Source organism: Meriones unguiculatus, chromosome X (assembly GCF_030254825.1).
Source record: "Meriones unguiculatus strain TT.TT164.6M chromosome X, Bangor_MerUng_6.1, whole genome shotgun sequence".
Classification (NCBI taxonomy): Eukaryota; Metazoa; Chordata; class Mammalia; order Rodentia; family Muridae; genus Meriones; species Meriones unguiculatus.
Window position 1 is genome coordinate 20917860 of NC_083369.1, and position 26226 is coordinate 20944085.

The 26226-nt window shown below is 36.8% G+C and overlaps 1 protein-coding gene across 5 annotated transcripts in view; it reads left to right on the forward strand.

Annotated features, from left to right (window-relative positions):
• Heph (hephaestin) overlaps positions 1-26226 on the forward strand; it is a 131154-nt gene that overhangs the window by 95733 nt on the left and 9195 nt on the right. For all 5 annotated transcript variants that reach the window (XM_060375504.1, XM_060375503.1, XM_060375502.1 and 2 more), the window contains 4 exons: positions 15339-15445; positions 16101-16326; positions 18852-18991; positions 20620-20782. In XM_060375504.1, the coding sequence (XP_060231487.1) occupies positions 15339-15445; positions 16101-16326; positions 18852-18991; positions 20620-20782 (636 nt within the window). The remainder of the gene's footprint in view (positions 1-15338; positions 15446-16100; positions 16327-18851; positions 18992-20619; positions 20783-26226) is intronic.

Here is a 26226-nt window from a genome sequence, read left to right on the forward strand (position 1 = left end):
CATCTATAAATGCTGTAGCTGCATCAAATCTGTACCATTTAACTGCTTTACAATAGGAGGTAAATTTCAACATCTGAGGTATTAGTCAAACCATACTTGAATCATACCATTATATCTTTCTTCCATTTAATGTTGGTATCAATGGATATGAATGTGTCATTCATGGCACCTCATCAGTATTTTTTAGTGATTCATTTAAAAGTTCGCTTTAGTTATCTTTGTAAGTTTTTTCCTTTTTAAACTTATCTTTTATTATTTTTCAAATTCTTGTTGTGGTAATCCGTTATATATGACACAGTATTTTGAAAGAACAATTTCATATAAGTATATACTGTACATTGAGCATATTTGTTCCTAATATCCCCTTACTCTCTTTTTTCTTACCCTTCCCTTCTCATTTGTTCTCCAGGACAGGTTTACTTACACTCGGAGGTCATATATAAATGATTTTATGTAGCTCTATAAAATCTTAAGAGTGATAAATGGGTAAAAGCATATGCTATTTGTATTTCTGGCTTAATTGAATAATATGAGCATCTCCAGTTTCACACATTTTCCTGAAAATGGCACAACTTTCCTTCCTTACAGCTGAAAAGAATTCATTGTTTATATATGCCGCATTTTCTTTATCTGTAACTTTGTTGGAAACATAGGTTATTTCCATAACTTAGCTACTGAGAATAATGCTGTGATAAAACATTGATGAGCAAGGCTATTTGTGATATATGTACTTGGAGCTGTTTCAGTAAATACCCAGGAGAGGTTGTCTCCAAAAACTCCACTCTGATTGTCATGGTGACTATACTACTTTTCTTTCCTACCAGAAGTGTAAGGGTTTCTTTTTTGTTTTCTTAATGACTGCCTTTGGCACTGGGATGAGATGAAATCTCAAAGTAGTTTTAATTTCTATTTCTTTCATGACTAATGAGTTTGAATATTTTCATACGTTTATTAGCTATTTATATTTTATCTGTTGAGAACTGTTCTTTAATTCACTTATTAATTGAATTGTTTGATTTCTTATGGAGATTTGCTTTCATTCTCTATCCTGTCATTTCACTTATTTAACTGTTTCCTTTCTGTGCAGTGCTTTTGAATTTTATGAGCTCTTATTCGCCATCACTTGACATTATTTACTAAGAAATTGTAGTCTAATTTTAGAAAATCCTTTCGTATACCTATGCCTTCAGATGTTTTCCATACTATTTGGACTAATAATTTCAGCTGCTCAGAATTAGGTCTAAAGGTGAATTTTTGTCTTTGGTTTCTGTAGTGGGAGCAATTTGATAAGGATATAATTTCATTCTTCCACATGTGGCTATCCCATTTTATTAGCAACATTTTTGAAGAGGTTTTTCTAAAATATATATTTTTGAAATTAATGTCAAGTGGTGGCTATTGCTATATGGGCTTTTATCTGGGTTCTCTATTCTGCTGATTTTTGTTTCTGCTTTATGCCAGCACCATGCTCTTTTCTAACTCTGCCTGTGCAATTTAACAAATTTAACATGGACCTGAAGATTATTCTTTTTGCTCAGGATTGCTTTGGCTAATCAAGGTATTTATTGTTTGTGTTTTTGTGTGTGTGTTTTCACATGAATTTTAAGAACAGCATTGAAATTCTATGGGGGATTGTGTTGTATCTGTAGGCTGCCTTGAGTACTAAAACCATTTGTACAATATTAATTTTCCTAGTCCATAATTGTGGGAGGCATTTTCAGCTTTTGATAAAACACAGCATTCCTGCATTACGAAAGTTCTGAGGATACTAGGAATAGAAGTAACATGTTTCAGTATAATAAACTGTATCAAATATAGCAAGCAGAAGCATACAGTAGTGGTTTGAATGATAATGAGAATGGGCCCCATGGGCTCATATATTTGAATATGTTTTCCTCAGTTGGTAGAACAAATAGTGTCTTGCTTTAATCCATTCTTCATTGTTATAAAGTTTTTAACATAAAATCATTTCTTTCTCTGGTTAGCTGTATTCCAAGGTATTAATTCTGGAATTATTTGTTTCTTTTGTCTGAAAGAGAGTCTCATTATATAGCCCTGGCTGACCTGGAACTTGGCATGTAAACCAAGTTGATTTCAAACTCACAGAGATCTGCCTACTTCTGCTTCTCTAGTGCCGGGAGACAGGCACGTTGCTGCAACACCAGAAGCTGAGAGCTTAAGAGCTTACATTCTTATCTGAAAGTAGGAGGCAGAAATGGATATGACAGAGGCTTTTAAAACCTCAAAGTGACTCACCTCCTCCAGCTTGACCACATCTCCTCATCTTCACAAATAAGCCTATGGTCCATAGAGCCCATCTTTTCATAGTGTCCCATCGTTGTCAAGTGTACTCGCTTCTTTATCACTCTCTCGATCTTCTAGTTCCTCTACCTGTCTTCTCTCCCTGTTATTTTGTCTTCCTCTTAATCCATTGTATTTGTTACGCTTATTTACTATGATAGTTTTTATTTTACTTATTTTTATTTCCATTATTTCTGCTTTTTTTAGTACTTCTATATCTTTATTGAATTTGACTTTCATATTAACTAGTGACTTCCTTCTTTCATTCAGTGTATTTCTTTTTTTTTTTGGAACTTATTCGGGTATTTGTATTAACTGTGATTTCATTGAGCATATCTAATATCCTTTTGAGTTTTCTAGGATTAGCAGTTTTTTTGGGAAATCATCTTGCCTTGTTTTTTTTCATGTATCTTATAATTTTGCATTAGATGCCATGAATTTGGGATTTTTTTGTTGGTTGAATTAGAAAGAAAAAACTTCCCTCATTTTTTCATTAGAAATATTTGCAATCTAAGGTGGTTTCTAGAGATTCCATCAGGGTATGAAGCACTTGATTATTTAGGAGAGCTTGTGTATTAGTTTGGCTAAAAACTTTGAAGCATAAAGTCAGACAAAACACATAAAAGGTCTCATGTAGCTACAAATTTTTGACATTGTAGTTTCATGCTTTTTCTGTTAATATGCATTCATAGCTATCCCAGGCCTAAATGGAGCCTGTGGGCTAGGGGTTGTACATACCTGAATCCAAATTATTCACTAAATTTTTATCACATGGAAGTTGCATGAGGTTGTACTAATTTTCTTTTTTTATAGTTTTTTATTTTTTTTAGTTACAATTTATTCACTTTGTATCCCAGGTGTAGCCCCTTCTTCCATCCCCTCCCAACCCCACCCTCCCTCGCTCTTCTTCTCTTATGCTCCTCCCCCAGTCCACTGATAGGGGAGGACCTCCTCCCCTTCCATCTGACCCTAGTCTATCAGGTTTCATCAGGACTGGCTGCATTGTCTTCCTCTGTGGACTGGTAAGGCTGCTACCCCCTCGGGTGGAGGTGCTCAGAGACAGCCACTGAGTTCATGTCAGAGAAGGTTCCTGGTCCTAATATTGGGGAACCCACTTGGACACTGAACTGCCATGGGATACATCTGTGCAGGGGTTCTAGGTTATCTCCATGAATGGTCCTTGGTTGGAGTATCAGTCTCAGAAAAGACCCTTGTGCCCAGATTTTTTGGTGCTGTTGCTTTCCTTTTGGAGTTCCTGTTCCCTCCAAGTCTTTCTATCTCCCGCTTCTTTCATAAGATTCCCTGCACTTTGCCCAAAGTTTGGCTATGCATCTCAGCATATGTTTTGATACCCTCCTGGCAACAGTGAAAAAATGGGACCTCATGAAACTGAAAAGCTTCTGTGAAACAGAGGACACTGTACCAATTTTCTAAGGGTGTCTCATGGAAATATCACAAACTGTATGATAAGAACAACAGATATTTTATTGTCTTAAGTTGCTGGAAATTAGAGATCTACACTAGAGGTACTGGGAAAGGTTGCTACCTTTTTTTTTTGGAACTAGCTCTGTAGACCAGGCTGGCTTATAAATCAAAAGAGCTCCCCACGTCTCTGCCTGTGAAGTACTGGGATTAAAGGAATCTGAAACCACCTCTTTTTATTTAATGGCTGTAGGGAAGGCATTTTTCTTTCAGGCCTCTGTCTTTTTTAGGTTATAGATAGTCATATTTTCTTCTTTTAATCATTTTTCTTTATTATTATTATTATTATTATTATTATTATTATTATTATTTATTCAATTTGTATCCCAGCTGTGGCCCCTTCCCTCCTCTCCTCCCAATCCCACCCTCTTTCCCTCTTCTCCTCCTGGTGCCCCTGCCCTAGTCCACTGATAGGGGAGGTCTTCCTCCCTTTCTATTTGACCCTAGCCTATCAGGTCTCAACTGGACGGTTGGATTGTCTTCCTTTGTGGCCTGGCAAGGCTGCACCCTCCAGGGGAAGGTGATCAGAGAACCTGCCACTGAGTTCATGCCAGAGAAAGTTCCTGCTCCCCTTACTAGGGTCTCACTTGGATACTGAGTCTCTGGGCTACATCTGAGCTGAGGATTTAGGTCCTCTCGATGCATTGTCCTTGGTTGGGGTACCATTCTCTTCAGGGATAATAGGGCTCAGTTTTTCATGGCTCTTTTGGTCTCCTGTTGGAGCTCCCTTGAGGTCTTTCTATCTCCCCATTCTTTCATAAGATTCCAAGCACTCTGCCCAAAGTTTGGCTAGGAGTCTCAGCCTCTGCTTTGATATGTGATAGGCTCCTGTCCTGGTTCCCATCTTCTCCTGCTCTCGGTGTCTATTGTGTTTGTCCTTCTGAATAAGATTGAAATCTTCCCTAGGGTCTTTCTTGTTCTATAGCTTCTCTAGGAGTATAGATTTTAGTATGTTTCTCCTATATTCTATGGCTAGCATGCACTTAAGAGTGAGTATATGCCATGTGTGTCTTTCTGCTTCTGGGTTACCTCCCTCAAGATGATTTTTCTCATTTCCACCATTTACCCGGAAATTTCATGAGTTCCTTGTTTTTAATAGCTGAATAGTATTCCATTATGTATATTTAACACAATTATTGTATCCATTCCTCTGTTGAGGGACATCTAGGTTGTTTTCAGATTCTAGCTATTACAAATAGAGCTACTATGAACATGGTTGAGCAAACATCTTTGTTGTGTATATTTTGGATATATGCCTAGGAGTGGTATAGCTGGATATTGAAGTATGACTATTCCTAATTTTCTGAGAAAGCACCAGATTGATTTCCAAGGTGGTTGTACCAGTTTACATTACCACCAGCAATGGAGGAGGATTCCCCTTTCTCCAAGTCCTCTCTAACAAGTGATGTCCCTTGAGTTTTTGAGCTTAGCCATACTGATGGGTATAAGGTAAAATCTCATGGTTGTTTTGATTTGCATGTCCCTGATGACCAACGAGGTTGAATTTTTTTATTCTAATATTTGAGTTTATTTCTTTTTTATTAAATATTTATTTTTTATATTAATTACAGTTTATTCAGATTTTATCCCAGCTGTAGTTCCCTCCCTCATTCCTTCCCAATCCCACCCTCCCTCCCTCGTCTCCTCCTATGCCCCTCTCCAAGTCCACAGATAGGGGAGATCCTCTTCCGCTTCCATCTAACCCTAGCAGCAGGACTGGCTGCATTGTCCTCCTCTGTGGCTTGCCAAGGCTGCTCTTCCCTCAAGGTGAGGTGATTAAAGAGGCAGCTACTGAGTTCATGTCAGAGATAATCCCTGTTCCCCTTACTAAGTTACCCACTTGGATCCTGAGCTGCCATGGGCTACATCTGAGAAGGGGTTCTAGGTTATATACATGCATGGTCCTTGGTTGGAGATTTAGTCTCAGAAAAGACCCCTGGGCCCATATGTCTTGGTTATGTTGCTCTCCTTGTGGAACTCCTGTCCTCTCCAGGTCTTACTATCTCCCTCTTCTTTCATAAGATTCCCTGCACGCAGCCCAAAATTTGGTTATGAGTTTCAGAATCTTCTTTGAATATTTCTTTAAGTTTTTCCCTGCCATTCAATATTTCACCATTGAGAATTCTCTTTTTAGCTCTAGAACCCATTTTTTTTAAATTGGATTACTTTATTTGTTGCTGTTCCACTTCTTGAGTTCTTTATATATCCTGATTTTAGCCCTGCGTCAGATATAGGGTTGGTGAGGATCCTTTTCCAATTGGTAGGCTGTCATTTTGTTCTGATGGCAGTGTCCTTTGTTTACATAAGCTTTTTAGTTTCATAAGTTTCCGTTTATTGATTGTTGATCTTCGAGCCTGTAGTTTTCTGTTCAGGAAGTTGTCTCTTGTGCCAATGCGGTCAAGGCTCTTCCCCATTCTTTCTTCCAACAGGTTTAGTGTCTCTTGTTTTATGTTGAGGTTTTTGATCAACTTGGACTTTAGCTTTTTGCAGGGTGATAAATATTTGCATTTTTACATGTAGACATCCAGTTAGAACAGCACCATTTATTGAAGATGCTATCTCTTTTCCATTTTATTGTTTTGGCTTCTTTGTAAAAATGTTCAGGTCTTTGATTCAATTCAATTGATCCACAAGTCTATTTCTATGCCTGTACCATTTGGTTTTTATTACTGTTGCTTTGTAGTACAGCTTGATATCAGGGATGGAGAAACCTCCAGAAGATCTGTTACTGTACAGGATTGTTTAACAATTCTGGGTTTTGGGTTTTTTTTGTTTTTGTTTTTGTTTTTTGTTTTTCCATATGAAATTGAGAATTGTTCTTTCAAGTTCTGTAAAGAATTGTGTTAGTATTTTGATGTGAATTGCACTGAGTCTGTAGATTGCTTTTGGTAGGGTGGCTATGTTTACTAGGTTAATCTTACCAATCCATGAGCACCAGAGATCTTTCCATGTTCTAAAATATTCTTCTATTTCTTTCTTCAGAGACTTGATGTTTTTTTTCAAACAGATCTTTCACTTGCTTGATTAAAGTACTTTATGTTATTAGTGGCTATTGTGAAAGCTGTTGTTTCTCTAATTTCTTTCTCAGCTCTTTTGTCTTTCATGTACAGGAGGGCTACTGCTTTTTTGAGTTAATTTTGTATTCGGCCACTTTGCTGAAGGCTTTTATCAGCTGTAGGAGTTCCCTGGTAGAATTTGCAGGTAGTATCACCTGCAAATAGTAATACTTTGACTTCTTCCTTTCCAATGTGTATTCCCTTTATCTCCTTTAATTATCTTATTGTTTTAGCTAGAACTTCAAGTACTATGTTGAAGAAATACAGAGGGGGTGGGCAGCCCTGCCTTTTCCCTGATTTCAGTGGGATTGATTTAAGTTTCTTTCCATTTAGTTTGATGTTGGGTATAGGCTTGTTGTATATTGCCTTGATTATGTTTAGGTATGTGCCTTGTATCCCTGATTGCTCCAAGATTTTAAACATAAATGGGTGTTGGATTTTTTCTAGTGCTTTTTTGGGATCTAAGGATGATCAGGTTTTTTGTTTTGTTTTGTTTTGTTTTGTTTCCTTCTTTGTGTTTATATGGTGGATTACATTGATAGATTGTTGTATATTGATCCACCTCTGCATGCCTGGGATGAAGCCTACTTGGTCATGGTGGATGATATGTTTTATGTATTCTTGGATTTGGTTTGTGAGTATTTTATTGAGTATTTTTGCATCAATGATCATAAGAGAGATAGGTCTGAAGTTTTCCTTTTTGTTGAGTCTTTATGTGCTTTTAGTATCAAGGTTACTGTCGCCTCAGAATGAGTTTGTAATGTTCATTCTGTTTCTATTTTGTGGAATAGTTTAAAGAGTATTGGAGTTGGCTCTTCTTTGAAGGTCTGGTAGAGTTCTGCCCTGAAACCATCTGGCCCTCGGCTTTTTTTGGAAGGAAGATTTTGATGACTGCTTCTATTTCCTTGGGGGATATAGTACTGTTTACTCTATTTACCTTATCTTGGTTTAACTTTGGTAAATGGAATCCATCAAGGAAATTGTCCATTTCATTTAGATTTTCAAATTTTGGGGCATATAGGCTTTTGTAGTAAGACCTAATGATCCTTTGGATATCCTCAGTGTTTGTTGTTATGTCCCCCTTTTTGTTTCTGGTTTTGCTGATTTGGATAGTTTTTCTCTGCCTTTCAGTTGTTTTGGCTAAGGGTTTGTCAATCTTGTTGATTTTCTGAAAGAACTATCTCTTGGTTTCATTGATTCTTTGAATTGTTTTCTTTGTTTCTAATTTATTGACTTTAGCCCTGAGTTTGATGATTTCCAACCATCTGCTCCTCTTGGGTGTGTCTGCTCCTTTTTTTTTTCCCTAAGGCTTTCAGGTCTCTTGTTTGTTTGTTTCAAGTTGTTTGTATGAGATGTCTCAAACTCCTTTCTCAAGGCACTTAGTGCTATAAACTTTCCTCTTAGAAATGCTTCACTGTGTCTCATTAATTTGGTTAAGTTGTGCTTTCATTTTCATTGAATTTTAGGAAGTCTCTAATTTCTTTTTTTTTTTCCATTTCTTCCCTGATCCAGCTGTAACTGAGTAGAGAGTCATTTAGTTTCCATGCATATGCAGGCTTTTTGTTATTTCTGTTGTTGTTGAGGTATAGTTTTACACCATGGTTGTCTGATAGGATACAAAAGGATTATTTCAATCTTCTTGTATCTGTTAAGGCTTGTTTTGTTTCTGACTATATCATCAATTTTGGAGAAGGTTTCATGGTGTGCTGTGAAGAAGGTATGCTCTTTTGGGTTTGGGTGAAAGGTTCTGTAGAGATCTATTAGGTCCATTTGATTTAGGACTCCTGTGTCTTTATTTCCCTATTTAACTTCTGTCTAGATGATCTGTTCCTTAGTGAGAGTGGAGTGTTGATGTCTCCCACTATTATGGTGTTTTGATTGATGTGTGATTTTAGCTTTAATAATGTTTCATTTACAAATGCAGGTGCCCTTGTATTTGGGGCATAGATGCTCAGGATTGTAATGTCCTTGTGGATTTTTCCTTTGATGAGAATGAAGTGCCCCATCATCTTTTTTGATTACTTCTGGTTGAAAGTTTATTTTATTAGTTATTAGAATAGCTACTCCAGCTTGTTTTCTGGGTCCATTTGCCTTAAAAGGCATTTTCCATCCCTTTACTCTGAAGTACTGTCTGTAATTGTTGCAAAGGTGTGTTTCTTGGATGCAGCAGAATGTTGGATCCTGTTTCCACAAACGTTCTGTTATCTTTTTATTGTGTCTTTTTATTGGCGAGTTGAGTCCATTGATGTTTACAGAGCCTGGAATCTTCTTTTTCGTCCATTTCTGTTATTCTTAGATTTCGTCTTTTCATGGTGTCCATGATTTCTTGGATGTTTTGTTTTAGGACTTTTCTGGTTTTATTTTTTCTTTGAGAGATGTATTAATTTCTGAAATTGTATCTTCAGTCCCTGAGTTCTCTCTTCCATCTCTTGTATTCTGTTGGTGATGCTTACCTTTGTAATTCCTGATCTTTTCTCTACGTTCTTCAGCTACAGGGCTTTCTCTCTTTGTGTTTTCTTTGTTGATTCTAATTCTGTTTTTATGTCTTGCACCATTTCCTTCATCTGTTTAATGTAGATTCTTTTCTTTCCATGATGGCATCTATTTTTTATAGTTTCATCTTTATGTGCCTCCATTTGTTTTCCTTGTTTTCTGTCTTAATTTTTAATCGCTGTATTAAAGAGCATGACCAAAAGCAACTTGGGAATAAAATGGCTTATTTGATCTTAGAATCTCAGGTCACAATATCTCACTGAGGAAAATCAGGGCAGACATCTAGAGGCAAGAACTAATTCAGAGGCCACGAAGGACACTGCTTACTGGCTTGCTTATCATAGCTTGCTCATCTTGATTTTATATAGCGTGCAGAACCACCTGCTTATCTAAGCGTAAAGGTCTAAAATTGCTCAACAGTAATATTCTATAAAATAAAACATAAGTTACATATTTTCATACACCAAGAGGGAAGAACAAGAACATGGTCATTGTCTGACCCAAACAAAACCATAATACAACATTTAAACAGTTCAGTGCTTGATGTCTGAACAGGATCACAATCTTTTGGGCTCTAAAGGGCCTGTGCAGTTCCACTTATCCAGCTCTGTCATTTACAGCATAATCAACTTCTCTCATAAGCCCAAGCTAGCTCCACTCCAGAGTTGCTGTTATCCTTGATGGTCATCTCATAGGACTGATATCGCCAACATTCTGGAGTTTCTACTGCAACTGTGGATGAATCTTCACCAGTGGCCTGTCTTGTCTCCTCTTCAAGGATTCCTAGTCCTGCCAAATATTTTCAGTGCTCAGCTGCTCTCTCTTTCACTTTCAGACCTTCAAACCAGTGCCATCTGACTCTTGCACATTACCAATTTCTGCTGTTGTCATGAATACAGCCTTGGCCACCCTGGACCTCAGCTTCTGTGTTTTGATCCTGAGAAAATGCTCCTAGATATTTTTCCTAAATGAGGCTGGTCTCTTCTTAAGTGCAGCTTATTTCCCAGCTGTAGGGAACCAGCATCAATTGTCTCAGTAAAGCAATTTGACTTCAGTAGTGCTAGTCTCTTTTTGATCACAGCTGAGTCATCTCCAACTAACCAGAATGAAGGATTCTTCATACAAAATATCCTACAAATAGCACTGGTAGAGTCTTTGTTTCCTTCTTAAACTGATTGAGCAAGTCTTCTGTTATCTTTATCTCTTTCAGCATTTCTATCTTTCAGTCTCCTAAAAGCCCACTAAGCTTTGATCAAGCAATTGCTTTCCTAGCTCAAAGTTCCAAAGTCTTTCCACAATCCTCTTCGAAACAATGAGGTCAGGTCTGTCACAGTAATATCTCAAGAATCTGATACCAATTTCTGTTTTATGTTTCTATTGCTTTAATAAAGACCATGATAAAATCAACTTCTGGAGGAAAGGGTTTGTTTCAGCTTACAGTTTCACAATCACAGTTCATCATCAAAGGAAGTCGAGGCAGCAACTAACTTACAGACCCTGAAGGGGTGCCACTTACTGACTTGCTCCACATGGGTTGTTCAGCCTGCTTTCTTATAGAACTGTGACCACCTGCCCAAGGATGACACAACCCACAGTGAGCTGGGCTCTCTCTCATTATTAATTAAGGAAGCCCTAAGACTTGCCTGTTTCTGATGGAAGCAGCTTCCCAGATGTTGTTCTTCTTCCCAGATAACTCTAGATTGTATGAAATTCTAAAGCAAACAAACAAGCACAGCAGTCTACATCCATGTCATTTTCTTTCTGTGTGTGTTTCTCTACACCAAAGTTCTCCTTTTTATATTATATGGGTAATATTAGAGGCCTGCCCTATTACCCTCATTTAAAACTGATTTCCTTGTTACTAATTTGACAATGTTTCTAAATGAGGTCAGATTCTGAGGTAATAGGGGTTGAGACTTCAATATATAATATTTTTGAAGGGACACACCTGCACCAACAGCAGACAGAGGATAAAATATTGAAAAAGAAGTGGAGAAACGGAGATAGTAAATGTTTTCAGAACTGTAAAATACTTAATTTTAAGGAAAGCTGGATTAGATAGAGAGAAGCAACAGTTTGGGGGTCACCAAAGAAGCAAGAAGAGAATTAAGCATGGAATTAAATATGGGAAGAGGGATGAGCAAAGAAGTTAAAGGTCCAGGTGGGAAGATGGATCTAAATCTAACAATACAAGAAGAAATGGTAGTAGGAACTCTCATGAAAGGAGTAATGTTAAATCAGAAAAAGAAAACTTCCCAAACTGAGACTGAAGGGACTGGTAGATGTGAATCCAAATGTTTCTAGAATCAGTATCATCAGTATGAGAGATGGGAGTCTTCTGAGTGATTATGTGAAGGTGAATTTTGGTTCTCATTTTAATTGAACCAAAAAGTTGGTAGAGATTTGTGAAACACTCATTTGGCTGGGTATGTGATGACATTACCGAAGAAAGTTAAGGCAGGAAGATCTATTCTGTATGTAGACAGCAGCATCCCATATACTGGAGTTCCGAATAAAGAAACAAATATATAGGTATTACCTCAGTCAGCTTCTTGAACAGTATTAGGAATTTCTTGCTTTATTACTCCCTGAGTATCACATGTAATGAAACCATGACTCCAGATAAACCTCTCCTTCTCTAAGTTGTTTATTGTTATTATTTATTTTGTCATAGGGACAAGAAAAGTCACCAATCTAGATGGTAAGAACAGGATTCTAGAGTTAGTCTTAAGTTCAAAATTTAGTCTGATCTGTGACATTTGAACAGCTATTTTAACATCTTTCTGTGACCAGCCTTGAAGATTCAGTAACTCAATGTGTTATAAGTACTATATAGAAGTATTTGGAAATGCCATTATTACTACTATGTAAAATATCAGTTAAAATAAGCTCTTGGGAGTAAGGTACAAAACAGGTGAGACTTAAAAAAAGTGACAAAATTTATAGTTGTTCACCAAAGTTACAGTTTTTGGAGCTACAAAATTAAATAGATTTAAAAGCTGCAATACAAAGAGTTAAACAGCTTTCATCAACTCTGTTTAGCATCCACTGGTCAAATAGCAGAGGAGGTGGATTCCAAGATGGTATATAGTTTAGTGGTTTTCAGCTTTAGTGAACATGAAAATTATTTGAAATTATTAAATTGTAATGACCAATGATATAATATTTTAATTACTTAGTGATGGTAGAGTTAAACCCATGGCCTTTTGTATATTAGAAGAAAATTCTACCAATAAGCTACAAAATATCTTTGTAATTCATGATTTTGGTTTTCATTTTCCTAATAGCTGATAATGATAGATTATTATGTTCTTATTTATATTCTTATATTATCTTTAGTGAATTGTCTGTTCAAAGTTTTGTTCATGTTAATTAGGTGATTTGTTTTTGTTTTGTTGAGTTGTAAGAATTCTTTATTATTTTATCAAAAAAACAGATAGAATTAAGAATGAGCACATGATTTAAGTAAATACTTCTCCCCCAATATGCACTTAAAAACACCAGTAAATGACAGAGAAAATTTTCATCATAATTAGACTTCAGAGAACAGCAAATCAGTTCAATAAAATAGCATATCTCCTTCACTAAAACAAAATTAAGAAAAAAGATACCTAGTTTTTATAAGAATATTGGAAGTAGAATCTACACAGTGATATTTGATGGTTCCAATGCTTTAGAAATCAGTTTGTGAATTCATCCAGTTGTTAAAAATTGACATTACTATATAATTCAATTAATTCCATTATAGGTTAAACACCCAAGATAAATGAAAACATAACTCCATAGAAAATCCTGTATGATAATTGATAGCACCAGTTTTTAGGATTCAGTGGGGTCTCATACATGCTAGAAAAGGACTTTACTAGCATGACTTTACTGAGCTACAACTACAGTCTTTAATGTTACTATTATTCATATTTATCTCAAAGTAGAAATGCCAAAGTATCTACCAACTGATGAACTGATGAGTAAACTGTAACATGTCTATAAAATGTCATATATGTTGGCAGTAAAAAGCAAATTGTGGAGCAGCATGTATGGACCATGAAAATGTTTTGAAAATGAAATAATGTAGTAAGCAAAAGACAATAAAACACATGATTCAATAATATGAAATGTTCAGAATGAGATAGAAAACAAGTTTGTGGGTGCATTGGGATGGTGAGTAAATTAGACTGTAACAAGAGTATAGGGGTTTGTTGATTGTAATGAATTTTTCTAAAACAGATCACGGTAGTAGTTACAGAACTATGTGAATATATGTTATTTTCAAGTGCAATATTTTATAGTTTTATTGTTTATTTTAATTGAATGTTTATGGGCTATAATGTAATAATTCTTTCTTGTTATAAATTTACAATGATCAAATTGGAGTAGTATGAGCAGGGTATGTAAATCATACCTCAGTAAAGTAGCTATAGAAGGTCAATACAGGAATAATTGGAAATTGGTTGGAAAAGGCAAGGTTAGAGGCGAGTTGCTTTTCCTGAGGAGTTATGAGGTCTATTCACCACAGATATTGCAGTGACAAATGGTTAAGCCAACCACTCCACCCAAAATCTACCTTTGTGAACTAATAAGTTTATCAGAGAACTTTCAGCAGCAGTGATGGTTCAGGGCTTACAGGAGCACAGACTATTCAAAAATAGTAGAACCATTGCTAATCTCACCGTAGCATAGGTGATGACTCACCAAATTTGCATTGGTGGAGCTTCCTGCATACTTTCTACTTTCTTGCAGTTGTTACTGTTTATATAACCTCTGACAGCAAAGGTTCCCAAGACTTGTGAAGTTTGTTTAGTTTCTGAACCTTGCAAGTTTTTTTTTTCTCCCTGAGTTTTAAAAGACCTTCTTCCTTCCTTCAGGAAAGGATGTTTCAATTAAGTTCACAACAGAACAGGATTGCTTATTAACAGTGTGATTGGGTAAACAACAGTCTAAACTAGAGTAGAGGTAGTTGAACTTGAAAGGACAAGAGGAGAACTATAAAATATATTGTAGAAGGGTGAGAAATATGAGTCAACTGTTAAGAGCAAACGCTTCTCTTCAGAAAATGTGAGTTTAGTTTGCAAAACCCACACCAAACAGCTCACAACCATCTCTGACTCCAGCTCCAAGAGATGTCATGGTGCCTTCTTATCTAAATGGCCACCAACCTTCATGGGAACATAAATTTAAAATTAACCTTAAAAAATAAAATATAGCAATAGGATTGATAAGATGTAGTACTTCACTGGATGTTGAACAAGTGAATGTTAAGTGTCAAAGAAAAATAAAGTTTTGAATCTTGTCAACAAGGAGAATAGGTATGTTATTGAGCATTGGAGGCCCAAATTTACTTTTTCAAAGGAAAAAGCTAAATTTATAGCAATTTTAGGTTGTGTTTGGTCCTGAGGATTAAAACTAGGGCATAATACATACCAACATGCTCTACCAGTGAACTTTAATCCCCAGTATATTTTTTTATCTGCTGTTAGGACAGTATTAAAATAATACCTAGTGTTTAATTAAAATTTTGAGGTGAACTCTTAGTAACAAGAAAGGTTTGGTTTCAAGTATTTAAGATTTTTCAAGACATAAATAACAATATGTGACTGAAATCTTCCATAGAGTGTTGAAAGGAAGGAAAGAAATGAGTAAAAAGGTTATGGAAACAAGATTCATTAGGAGGCAGTAGCAGGAAATCAAGACAAGCACGAAACACAAATGATACATCATTATATCTACTAAAAATAGCAGGAGAGCTACATTACCACAGGATTAAGCCTGAGCTTTTGTGTACTGGGAGGATAGAAGTGAAATGTTGAGGTTATTTTTTTGTTTTTGTTTTTTTTTCCCAAGAAGGGAGAAAAAAAAAATGTAACAGAAATAAAATGGAGCCTGGTGTGAGAATGATGGAAAAGGATCTTAAGGGTACTGAGACTCACATACTCACCTAAAAGGGATATCTAGAAATTGAGAGAGATGTCTAACTTGGTCCAATCAGACCTTCCTTACTACCCTTAGGTGAAGTACTTACTTACCAGTGGAACATCCCAGAAAGATCTGGTCCTGGACCCAGTGACTCTTCTTGTGTTTCCTGGATTTATTATTCTGCAGTGGATCCTATCAAGGTAACAAAAAATTGTATATTGAAAGAAGGATCTCAGAACTGGGCAAATTACCTTGCAAAACAACTACAAAAGATGTAGTCAGAAACAAGCAAACAAACAAACAAACAAAAAAAAACAGTTCTGTAATGTCTGGGATTTGAGAAAACTTACTCAAATGTTTACTTTATTTTAATAGTCAGAAGGAGTGAGAAGGCAGTGTGTCACACCAGATACTTGTGATGAGCCTTTTCTTTCTTGTCTCATCCTTTTGGATCCTGTAAAGCAGTATGTTCTCATATTTTAAAAAAGTGGGCATTGTTGTCAGGAAATCAGAGGTATAGTCTTGAATTTGGCTCTAGAGTGTCTTTGGAATAACTATAATAAAGTTGTGCTGCCTCTGTTTCCTAATCTAGAAGATGAATGTTGTCTGTGTAGCCAATTAATTACAAGTCATCAGCAATATGTTGTTTCTACTCTATTATGGGTATATTTTTTAGTGTTAAGGATGATACAGATGTAAGGTATCTTTCCTACTTTTAAAGTGTATGGTCCAATTGAGCAAAAGAGAAGGAGAAAAGATGTAAGAAAGTCTGCTTATTTGTGGTCCAGCTCTCTATAGAGTACTGCTATCGAGGATTACTCTCATGTCTTCCTTCCTTCTGCCTTTCTTCCTCAGGACATGTATAGTGGCTTGGTGGGACCCTTACTCATCTGCCGAAAAGGAATCTTAGAACCCAGTGGAGGCCGGAAAGATATGGACCGGGAATTTGCTTTGTTGTTTTTGATCTTTGATGAGAACCAATCTTGGTATCTGAAGGAGAATATTGCAATATATGGGTCCCAAGAGGCAAGCCATGTTAACCTACAAGATGCAACTTTCTTGGAGAGCAATAAAATGCATGGTCTGTAGAAAAGAAGCTAATCTTATTTCAAAGTAGTCCACAATGGCTTCATGAGATGATCAGTTAGCTTCATCTCTATCTATGGGTGCATAATTCAGAAAAAGATGAGAAACTTAGACAGTTGAATGGAAATGACTTAGAAAAAAATCATTGTTATTCTACACATATATTTGCAATATACGTATATATTTGCATGGTCCACATTTGATGAAGTGCCCACAAGGAAAGAAGCTAACTCTTTAAAGTTATCATCATGACACAAGCCAATTTTCCCATTATTAAATAAAGGAAGATGGGCATTTATGGCCCTCTATGTACACAATTAGCACCTGATAAGTGCCCCTCTGTTTCAAAATTTTGACTTTGTTTTCCTCGCCAATGCTTGTTATTTAACCACCAGTTTAAATTCTGGATCTGTTTTGTCAATACAGACCAATGAAGGACAACTTGTTAGTTTTACTACTTTAAAAGCAAAATTAAATTTGCATAGAGTAGGTGGAGAAGACAACCACAGAGAATAGCACACTGAGCTTATGTTAACTGCAATAAAGATTTTTTTGATTCTTGAATGGATTTGGAGTGGGAAAGGTGTATCATCAAAGCCATCCTTGGATCTAGATATCTGGTAACTCTCCACAGAATAAGAAAGTCTCAAATGAGAGGGAGCTGAAGTGCAGTGGAATGTATGAAGTGATCTTTCCCCAGCACTCCTTGTCCAAGATTTCTTTGATCTTAGAGTGAGGTGCAGCTTTGATCATGGCTCTAATGGAACTCAAAAGTAGTATCCCATTGTCCTTTAGGTTTTTATCTATTTCTCCTTGATGGAAAGATGAGTGATTCACGCTAGAAAAGATGATTCATAACTTTACAAAGTGAACTTTTTTTTTTTTTTTTTTAGTTTCTGTCAAATCAAGGAAATAAATGGGCTAGAACAAAGAGGAAATGGGGGCACAGTTAGGTCCTCCCAATTCAGGATTTGGCTAATTTCCACTTTCATCTACTCAGGTGTCCATTTTTTTTCAAACTTTAGCTATTACTCTACCTACCTAGCTAGCTAGCATGTATTTTTGAACACTTTCTGAGCTCTGGTACTATAAATACAAAGAAAAATAATGGTGTAGTCCAAGGGGACAAGTAAACAATATTCTACATTCCTGAATCAACTGAGAAAAATAAATGGTTAAGATAAAATATGAGCCTTATTACTGAGAATGCTAATTGGAAAACTGAATTTCATTCTGTAACTAAATATAATTGCTGATACTTTCCTTGCAATGGATAGGTTTTCTAAATTGTCATTGGCATCAATGAACAACAAAATTTCTCTATATTAGGAGAGGCAGAATCCTACCCAGAACCAATTAGTGAACCAATTTGCACCCTTTTCTGTGATCAAAGAGATTAAATATCTAGAAGTGGATGAGCTGAGCAATTTTAGTTTTTTTTTTTAAACCAAATCCACAATTTGATGTTGCTAGACATAGAGAAATACTGTAGCTGTTCCTTCCACTATTTTTCCTCTTGAAGAATAGAGTAGAAATTATCCCTCACCTGTGAGAAAATGAGATGTGAGAGGAAACGGTTTTAAGTAAAATCCTACTGATATGATTAATGTAACAATGTTCAATGTCTTTCAAAGTTAGCATAGGATGTGACTTTTGAAGCGAATGTGTTAATCAAAGCAATGTATATGTTGTACTCTGAGTTATCTGATGTAGTTCTGCAAATGTGTGAGGAACCTATTGCACTTTAGTATATAAATTTATTTCCTGCTTATTAGTAACCTAAGAGAAGTTGGCAACTTAAGCTTTCACACCATAAAAGATAAATAAACCTAGAAGACAGATTTTAGAGAGTTCTAATGAATCATGCTGAGGAGTATTAAAGGAGTTCAAAGGGGAAGGTGATATAAGAAATTGAGGTTACATAGAGGAGGGAGCTTAGGAAATCAGAAAAGTTTTCTTGAGGGAGGTGAAGTTTTAAAGAGAAATAATAAGGAAATAGTATTTATGAGAGGGAAAATTAGAAAGCTAAGGATATAAATTACGTAAATAGACTGTGTGAATGAAAATGAAAGAAAAAAATCACATTAGTTGGAATCAGTGTTGTTTATAAGTTGGTGAATATGGGAAGGTGATGTGGAGATGTATTTTGAATGAACTTATTGGCTGACCTACAGAGCCATGGGATTGTTGTTAGGGAAAGGGGGATCCACTAAGGAAGAGGAGAAGAGGGAGGGCGGGCAGATTGGGAGGGGATTGGGAAGGGAGCTAGAGCTAGGATACAAAAATTAATAAATTGTAATAAATAAAAAGAAAAAAAGTGAAAAAAATAGCTTCAGAATAACATGGACAGAATAATTGCTTAGAGGGAGATAACATTGTATCATTATTATGGAAGGTACACTGGAAAGGGAGAACAAATTAACAGCCTGTTGCTTTCATCAGAAATAATAGGAATTATACCTAGGGCAGTGGAAAAGGGTAAATAAAAGGAAAGATATGAGGCATTTTCTTCTTTTACAGCCATCAACGGGAAACTCTATGCTAACCTCAAAGGTCTTACTGTATACCAAGGAGAACGTGTAGCCTGGTACATGCTTGCCATGGGCCAAGATACTGATATCCACACCGTTCACTTCCATGCAGAGAGTTTCCTCTATCAGGTGAGCTGAGAATATGGTTGAGCCGCTTGGGGATGATTAAAATAATGCCTTAAGAACCTTTGTACAAGGTAATGGCAATGAATAAGGTAATAGTTAAGGCATATGACAGTCTATTATATAGAGCACTGAGTGGGGGATTCTAATCAATTGTATATCCCAAAGGTAGTCACTTCTAGACTTTAGCTTTTCCTTCTGATAAGTCAGATAATGCCTCTCATTTAGGAGGTAGGTAGATGAAAGGAATCAGTGTCACTGTATCTGAGCCAAAGACTTTAGATTTCAAGAGCAGTAATCTTAAGAGCAAGGAATTTGAAATATTCTTAGAATTCTTGAAAGTCTTTAACCCATCAGAACAAGAATTTAAATTCAGGAACAATGTTTGATTCTGAAACAGTTTGTTGTTGTTGTTGTTGTTGTTGGTTGTTTTGTGTGTGTGTGTGTTTGTTTTTTTTAATATTAGTTACAGTTTGTTAACTTTGTATCCCTGCTGTATCCGGCTTTCTCTTTCCCTCCCAACCCCATCCTCCCACCCTCATCTCCTCCCTGCCCCTTTCCAAGGCCACTGATAGGGGAGAACATCCTCCCCTTTCATCTGATACTGGTTTATCAGGTGTCTTCAGGACTGGCTGCAAAGTCCTCCTCTGTGGCCTAGCAGGACTACTCCTCCCTTGGGAGGAGGTCAAAGAGCCCGCCATTGAGTTCATGTCAGAAACAGTCCCTGTTCCCCTTATTAGGGTACCCACTTGGATACTGAGCTACCAAGGGCTACATCTGAGCAGAGGTTCTAGGTTGCATCCATACATGGTCCTTGTTTGGAGAAACAGTCTCATAAAAGAACCCTATGCCCAGATATATTTGGTCCTTGTGGAACTCCTGTCCTCTCCAGGTCATATTTACTCCCCTCCCCCCCCTTTTTTTTATTCCCTGCACTCTGCCGAAGATTTGGTTCTGAAGCAGTTTTAATCGTAGGAAAAGAGCACAGAATTGGAGGCATTGTTATAGACTTAGAGATCTAAAACTATTGATCAAAGTCTTGGCAAGAAAAACAAAGTTGAATTCACTATTGATCAAAGTCTTGGCAAGAAAAACAAAGTTGAATTCTCTTCTAAAGGAATCATGTAGTTCCAACAGAGCTTAATCTAGACTCTCCAGAATTTAGCTTATAGAAATTTTCAGAGAAACTAAGTTTGGACCCTCAAGAACTGATACCATTTTTTCATTTGTATCACTTTATGAAAAAGTAGGAGAAAAGACCTCTGTTCTTCTATTTTGAATGACTGGATTCTAGGAGAGGTAAATTAAGTAGACCTTTGAAGTTTTTCTTTGGTACAGACATTTTGGAGTCTAAAGAATTGAAAATAGGCTGGGACCTAGTGGGCTTCAATCACAACACTTAGGTAGGCAAAGATGGTGAATCTCTGAGTTTGAAGCCAACCTGATCTACAAAATGAGTCCAGGACAGGGCTACACAAAGAAACCCCATCTCTACAAAACAAAAAAGAAAAAAAAGCACAAAACAAATAAAAAGGAAAGAAAATTAAAGGGACATTATACATTTTAATTCCTATAAGCTGTAAATTGGTTCCTATAGTTTTCAGATTTTCTCCCCCTCCATATCTTTTTTGCAGAATGGGCACAGTTACCGGGCAGATGTAGTAGATCTCTTCCCAGGAACATTTGAGGTCGTGGAGATGGTAGCCAGCAACCCTGGGAGATGGCTGATGCACTGCCATGTGACTGACCATGTTCATGCAGGCATGGAGACCATCTTTACTGTCTTGTCTCATGAAGGTGAGATCCAATTCCCCTAAGTATGTCATTTTCTAACCAACTGTGTAACCCATGGAAACCAGGTGATAGTTAAGGAGACACTTGAACTTGCTCTCCTGGCTACGAAGAACCAGGATTTATCATAGAGGAGGGCTCCTTTGTAGTCATTTCCTCAAGCCTCATTTTCTCATCCTTCCTTGCAAGTGTCATGAGCTCACATAGGTTGGCCTAGCCTGAAACAGGGAGGGTTACTTTTTTTCTTATGTAGGTTTATCACTCTTTGATAAAAATATAGCTTATTTAAAAATCAGTCATTTATACTGTAAAAGAAGTATTATTTCAAGGAAATCGCTAATGAATCTTTCTCTGATGTGGTCATTGTCAATAAAGACAAATGTGTGGGGTTGGGAGGATGGCTGAATGGGAAACAGTGATTATAAGCAAACACAAAAACCTAAGTTTGCAGCCATTGAAAAGAAATGGTATGACCTGTAAGCCTATATATATATACACACACATATATATATACATATATATATATAAAATCTCTCCTTCCCCCTCTTTGTCTCTCTGTCTCTCTCTTTATCTGTCTCTCTCACACAAACACATACACACCACACAAACACACATACACACAAAACTGAAGATAAAATAAGTAAATAAAAATAAAAGCCCTCAAATTTTATAAGTCAGTCAATTCCAGCAGAACACGACAGAGATGCCCAAATACTCTAATAGTAAATTCTTAGAGGAGATATACCCAGGTGAAAATTGGACTGCTGCAGTAGACTAAGGCTACCAGATGTGAATTTTCCCTTCCTTACAGCATTTCATTTACATACTAGCCATGAGAAAATTGGCCTAGTTCCCTTCTTTACCAGAAGGAAAGTTTTATTTTTAATTAATATTTTTAATTTTTTATATTAATTACAGTTTATTCACTTTGCATCCCAGCTGTAGATACCTCCCTCATTCCCTTCCAATCCCACCCTCCCTGCCTCATTTCCTCCCATACCCCTCTCCAAGTCCACTTATAGGGGAGGTCCTCTTCCCCTTCCATCTGACCCTAGCTTATAAGGTCTCATCAGAACTGGCTGCATTGTCCTCCTCTGTGGCCTGGCAAGGCTGCTTCCCCCCATCAGGAAGAGGTGATCAAAGAGCTAGCCACTGAGTTCATGTCAGAGACAGTTCTTGTTCCCTTACTAGGGTACCCACCTGGAGACTGAGCTGCCATGGTCTACATCTGTGCAGGGGTTCTAGGTTGTTTCCATGCATGGTCCTTTGTTGGAATATCAGTCTCGAAAAGACCCCTGTGCTCAGACATTTTGGTTCTGTTGTTCTCCTTGTGGAGCTCCTGTCCTCCCCAGGTCTTACTATCTACCCCTTCTTTTCTAAGATTTCCTGAACTCTGTCCAAAATTTGGTTATGATTCTCAGCTTCTGCTTTGATAAACTGCTGGGTAGAGTCTTTCAGAGGCCCTCTGTAAAGCTCCTATCCTGTTTCTGTTTTCTCCTTCTTTCGAGGTCAATCCCATTTGTCTTTCTGAGAGATAATTACCCAGGGTCCTCCTTCTAGCTCAGCTTCTTTAGGTGTACAGATTTTTGTAGGTTTATCTTATATGTCTAGTATTCTCTTATATGTGAGTATATACCGTGTGTCTTTCTGTTTCTGGGATACCTCACTCAGAATGATCCTTTTTAGATCCCACCATTTGCTTGCAAATTTCATGATTTCCTTGTTTTTTAATTGCTGAGTAGTATTCCATTGTGTAAATGTACCACAATTTCTGTATCAATTCCTCTGTTGAGGAACATCTGGATTGTTTCCAGGTTTAGGTTATTGCGAATAAAGCTGCTACAAACATGACTGAACAAATGTCCTTGTTGTATACTTGAGCATTTATTGGGTATATGCCTAGGAATGGTATAGCTAGATCTTGAGCAAGCACTATTCCTAATTGTCTGAGAAAGCACCAGGTTGATTTCCAAAGTGGTTGTACAAGTTTACATTCCCATTAGCAATGGAGGAGGGTTCCCAATTCTCCACATACTCTGCAGCATGTATTGTCACTTGAGTTTTTGATCTTAGGCATTCTGATGGGTATGAGGTGAAATTTCAGGGTCGTTTTGATTTGTATCTCCCTGATGAATAAGGACATTGAACATTTCTTTAAGTGTTTCTCTGCCATTCTATAAACCTCTGTTGAGAATTTCCTGTGTATCTCTGTACCCCATTTTTTATTTGGATTACTTGATTTGTTGCTTTTTAACTTCTTTAGTTCTTTATATATTCTGGATATTAGCCTATATTCTGATATAGGTTTGGTGAAGTCTCTGTCCCAGTCTGTAGGCTGTCATTTTGTTTTGACAACAGTGTCCTTTGCTTTACAGGAGCTTTTCAGTTTCATGAGGTCCCATTTATTGATTGTTGATCTTAGAGCCTGTGCTGTTGGTGTTCTATTCAGGAATTGTTTCCTGTGCCAATGAGTTCTAGGCTCTTCCCCACTTTTACTTCTAACTGATTTAGTGTGTCTGGTTTTATGTTGAGATATTTGATCCACTTGGATTTTAGTTTTGTGCAGGGTGATAAATATCAATCTATTTTCATTTTTCAACATGTAAACATCCAGTCAGACATCCAGTTGAAGATGCTGTATTTTTTCCATTGAATGGTTTTAGCTTCTTTGTCAAAAATCAAGTATCTGTAGGTATGTGGGCTTATTTCTGGGTCTTCAGTTTGATTCCATTGATTGAAAATTCTGTTTCTATGCCAATACCATGCAGTTTTTATTACTATAGCTCTGTAGTACAGCTTGAGATCAGGGATGGAGATACCTCCAGATGATCTGTTGTTGTACAGGATCATTTTGGAAATTCTGGGGTTTTTGTTTTTCCAAATGAAGTTGAGAATTTGTCTTTTAAGGTCTGTAAAGAATTGTATGGGTATTTTGATGGGAATTGCATTGAATATGTAGATTGCTTTTGGCAGGATGGTCATATGTTAATCCTACCGATGCATGAACATGGGAGATCTTTCCATATTCTGATACCTTCCTCAATTTCTTTCTGCAGAGACTTAAAGTTTTTTTTTGTTTGTTTGTTTGTTTTTTTTTTTTTTTTTTTACAGGTCTTTCACTTGCTTGATTAGAGTCACAGTAAGGTACTTTTATGTTATTAGTGGCTATTGTGAAGATTGTTGTTTCCCTGATTTCTTTCTCAGCCCTTTTGTCTTTGGTATACAGGAGGGCTTCTGATGTTTTTGAGTTAATTTTGTATCTAGCCACTTAGCTGAAGGTGTTTATCAGCTGTAAGAGTTCCCTGGTAGAATTTTTGGGGTCACTCAGGTATACTATCATATCATCTACAAATAGTGATACTTTGCCTTCTTACTTTCCGATTTGTATCCCCTTGAACTCCTTTAGTTGTCTTATTGCTTTAGCAAGGACTTCAAGTTCTATGTTGAGGAGATATTGAGAGAGTGGGCAGCCTTTCCTTGTCCCTGATTTCAGTGGGATTGATTTAATTTTTCCTCCATTTAGTTTGATGTTAGGTATAGGCTTGCTGTTTATTGTCTTTATTACGTTTAGGTATGTGCCTTTTATCCCTGATCTCTCCAAGACTTTAAACCTGAATAGGTGTTGGATTTTGTGAAATGCTTTTTTGGCATCTAAGGAGATGATCATGTGGTTTTTTCCCATCCGTTTGTTATATGGTGGATTACAGTGATGGATTTTCATATATTGAACCACCCCTGCATGCCTGGGATGAAGCCTACTTGGTCATGGTGGATGATATATTTTATATGTTCCTGGATTCAGTTTGCAAGTATTTTATAGAATATTTTTGTATGTATGTTCATAAGAGAGCTAGCTCTGAAGTTCTCTTTTTTGTTGGGTTTTTGTGTGGTTTAGGTATCAAGGTGACTGTGGCTTCATCGAATGAGTTTGGTAATGTTCCTTCTGTTTCTATTTTGTGGAATAATTTGAAGAGAATTGCAGTTAGCACTTCTTTGAAGGTCTGGTAGAATTCTGCACTGAAACCATCTGGCCTTTGGGTTTTTTGTTGTTGTTGCTTTTGGAAGGGAGACTTTTAATGACTGCTTCTATTTCCTTGGGTAATATAGGAATATTCAGTCTTTCTTCCTGATCTTCATTTAATTTTGGTTAATGGAATCTAATAAAAAATTGTCCGTTTCACTTAGGTTTTCAAATTTTGTGGCATATAGGCTTTTGTACTGAGACCTAATGATTGTTTAAATTTCTTCAGTGTCTGTTGTTATGTCTACCTTTTCATTTCTGATTTTGCTGACTTAGATAGTTTCTCTGCCTTTTAGTTAGTCTGTCTGAGGGTCTCTCTATCTTGTTGATTATTTCAAAGGACCAGCTCCTCATTTCATTGATTCTTTGACTTGTTTTATTTGATTCTAGTTTATTGATTTCAGCCCTGAGTTTTATTATTTCCAACAATCTACTCCTCTTTGGTTTGTCTGCTTCTTTTCTTTCCCTAGGGCTTTCAGGTGGGCCATTAAGTTGCTTGTATGAGATGTTTCAAATTTCTTTATGAAGGCGCTTAGTGCTATCAATTTTCCTCTTAGCACTACTTTGATGGTGTCTCATAAGTTTGGGTATGCTGTGCCTTCATTTTCATTGAATTTTAAGAAGTATTTAATTTCTTTATTTTTTCCTAACCCAACTGTTATTGAGTAGGGAGTTGTTCAGTTTCCATGTATGTGTAGGCATTTTGCTATTTTTGTTGTTGTGGTGGTCCAGCCTTAGCCCATGGTGGTCGATAGGATACAAGGGATTATTTCAATCTTCTTGTATCTGCTGAGGCTTGCTTTGTTGCCAACTATTTGGTCTATTTTAGAGAAGGTCCCATGAGGTGCTGAAAAGAAGGTATACTCTTTTGAATTTGGGTGAAAAGTTCTGTAGACATCTATTAGGTCCATTTGATTTAGGACTTCTCTGAGTGCCTTTATTTCCCTTTTTAACTTCTGCCTAGATGATCTGTCCCTTGGTGAGATTGGAGTGTTGAATTCCCCCACTATTAAGGTGTTGGTATCGATGTGTTTCATTTACAGATTTAGGCGCTCTTGTATTTGGGGCATAGGTGTTCAGAATTGTGATGTCCTCCTGGTGGATTTTTCCTTGGATGAGAATGAAGTGCCACTCCTCATCTTTTTGGATTAATTTTTGCTGAAAGTCCATTTTGTTAGATATTAGGATAGCTACTCAGCTTGTTTTCTGGGTCCATTTGCTTGAAAAACATTTTCCAGCCCTTAACTCTTTGTTGCACAGGTATGTTTCTTGGGTATAGCAGAATGTTGGATCCTGTCTCTGTAACCATTCTGTTAGTCTGTGTCTTTTTATTTGAGAGTTGAGTTCATTGATATTGATAGATAATAGTGACCAATGAATGTTAGTTTCTTTTATTGTGGAGTTGGTGTTACTATGATTCATTGCTTGT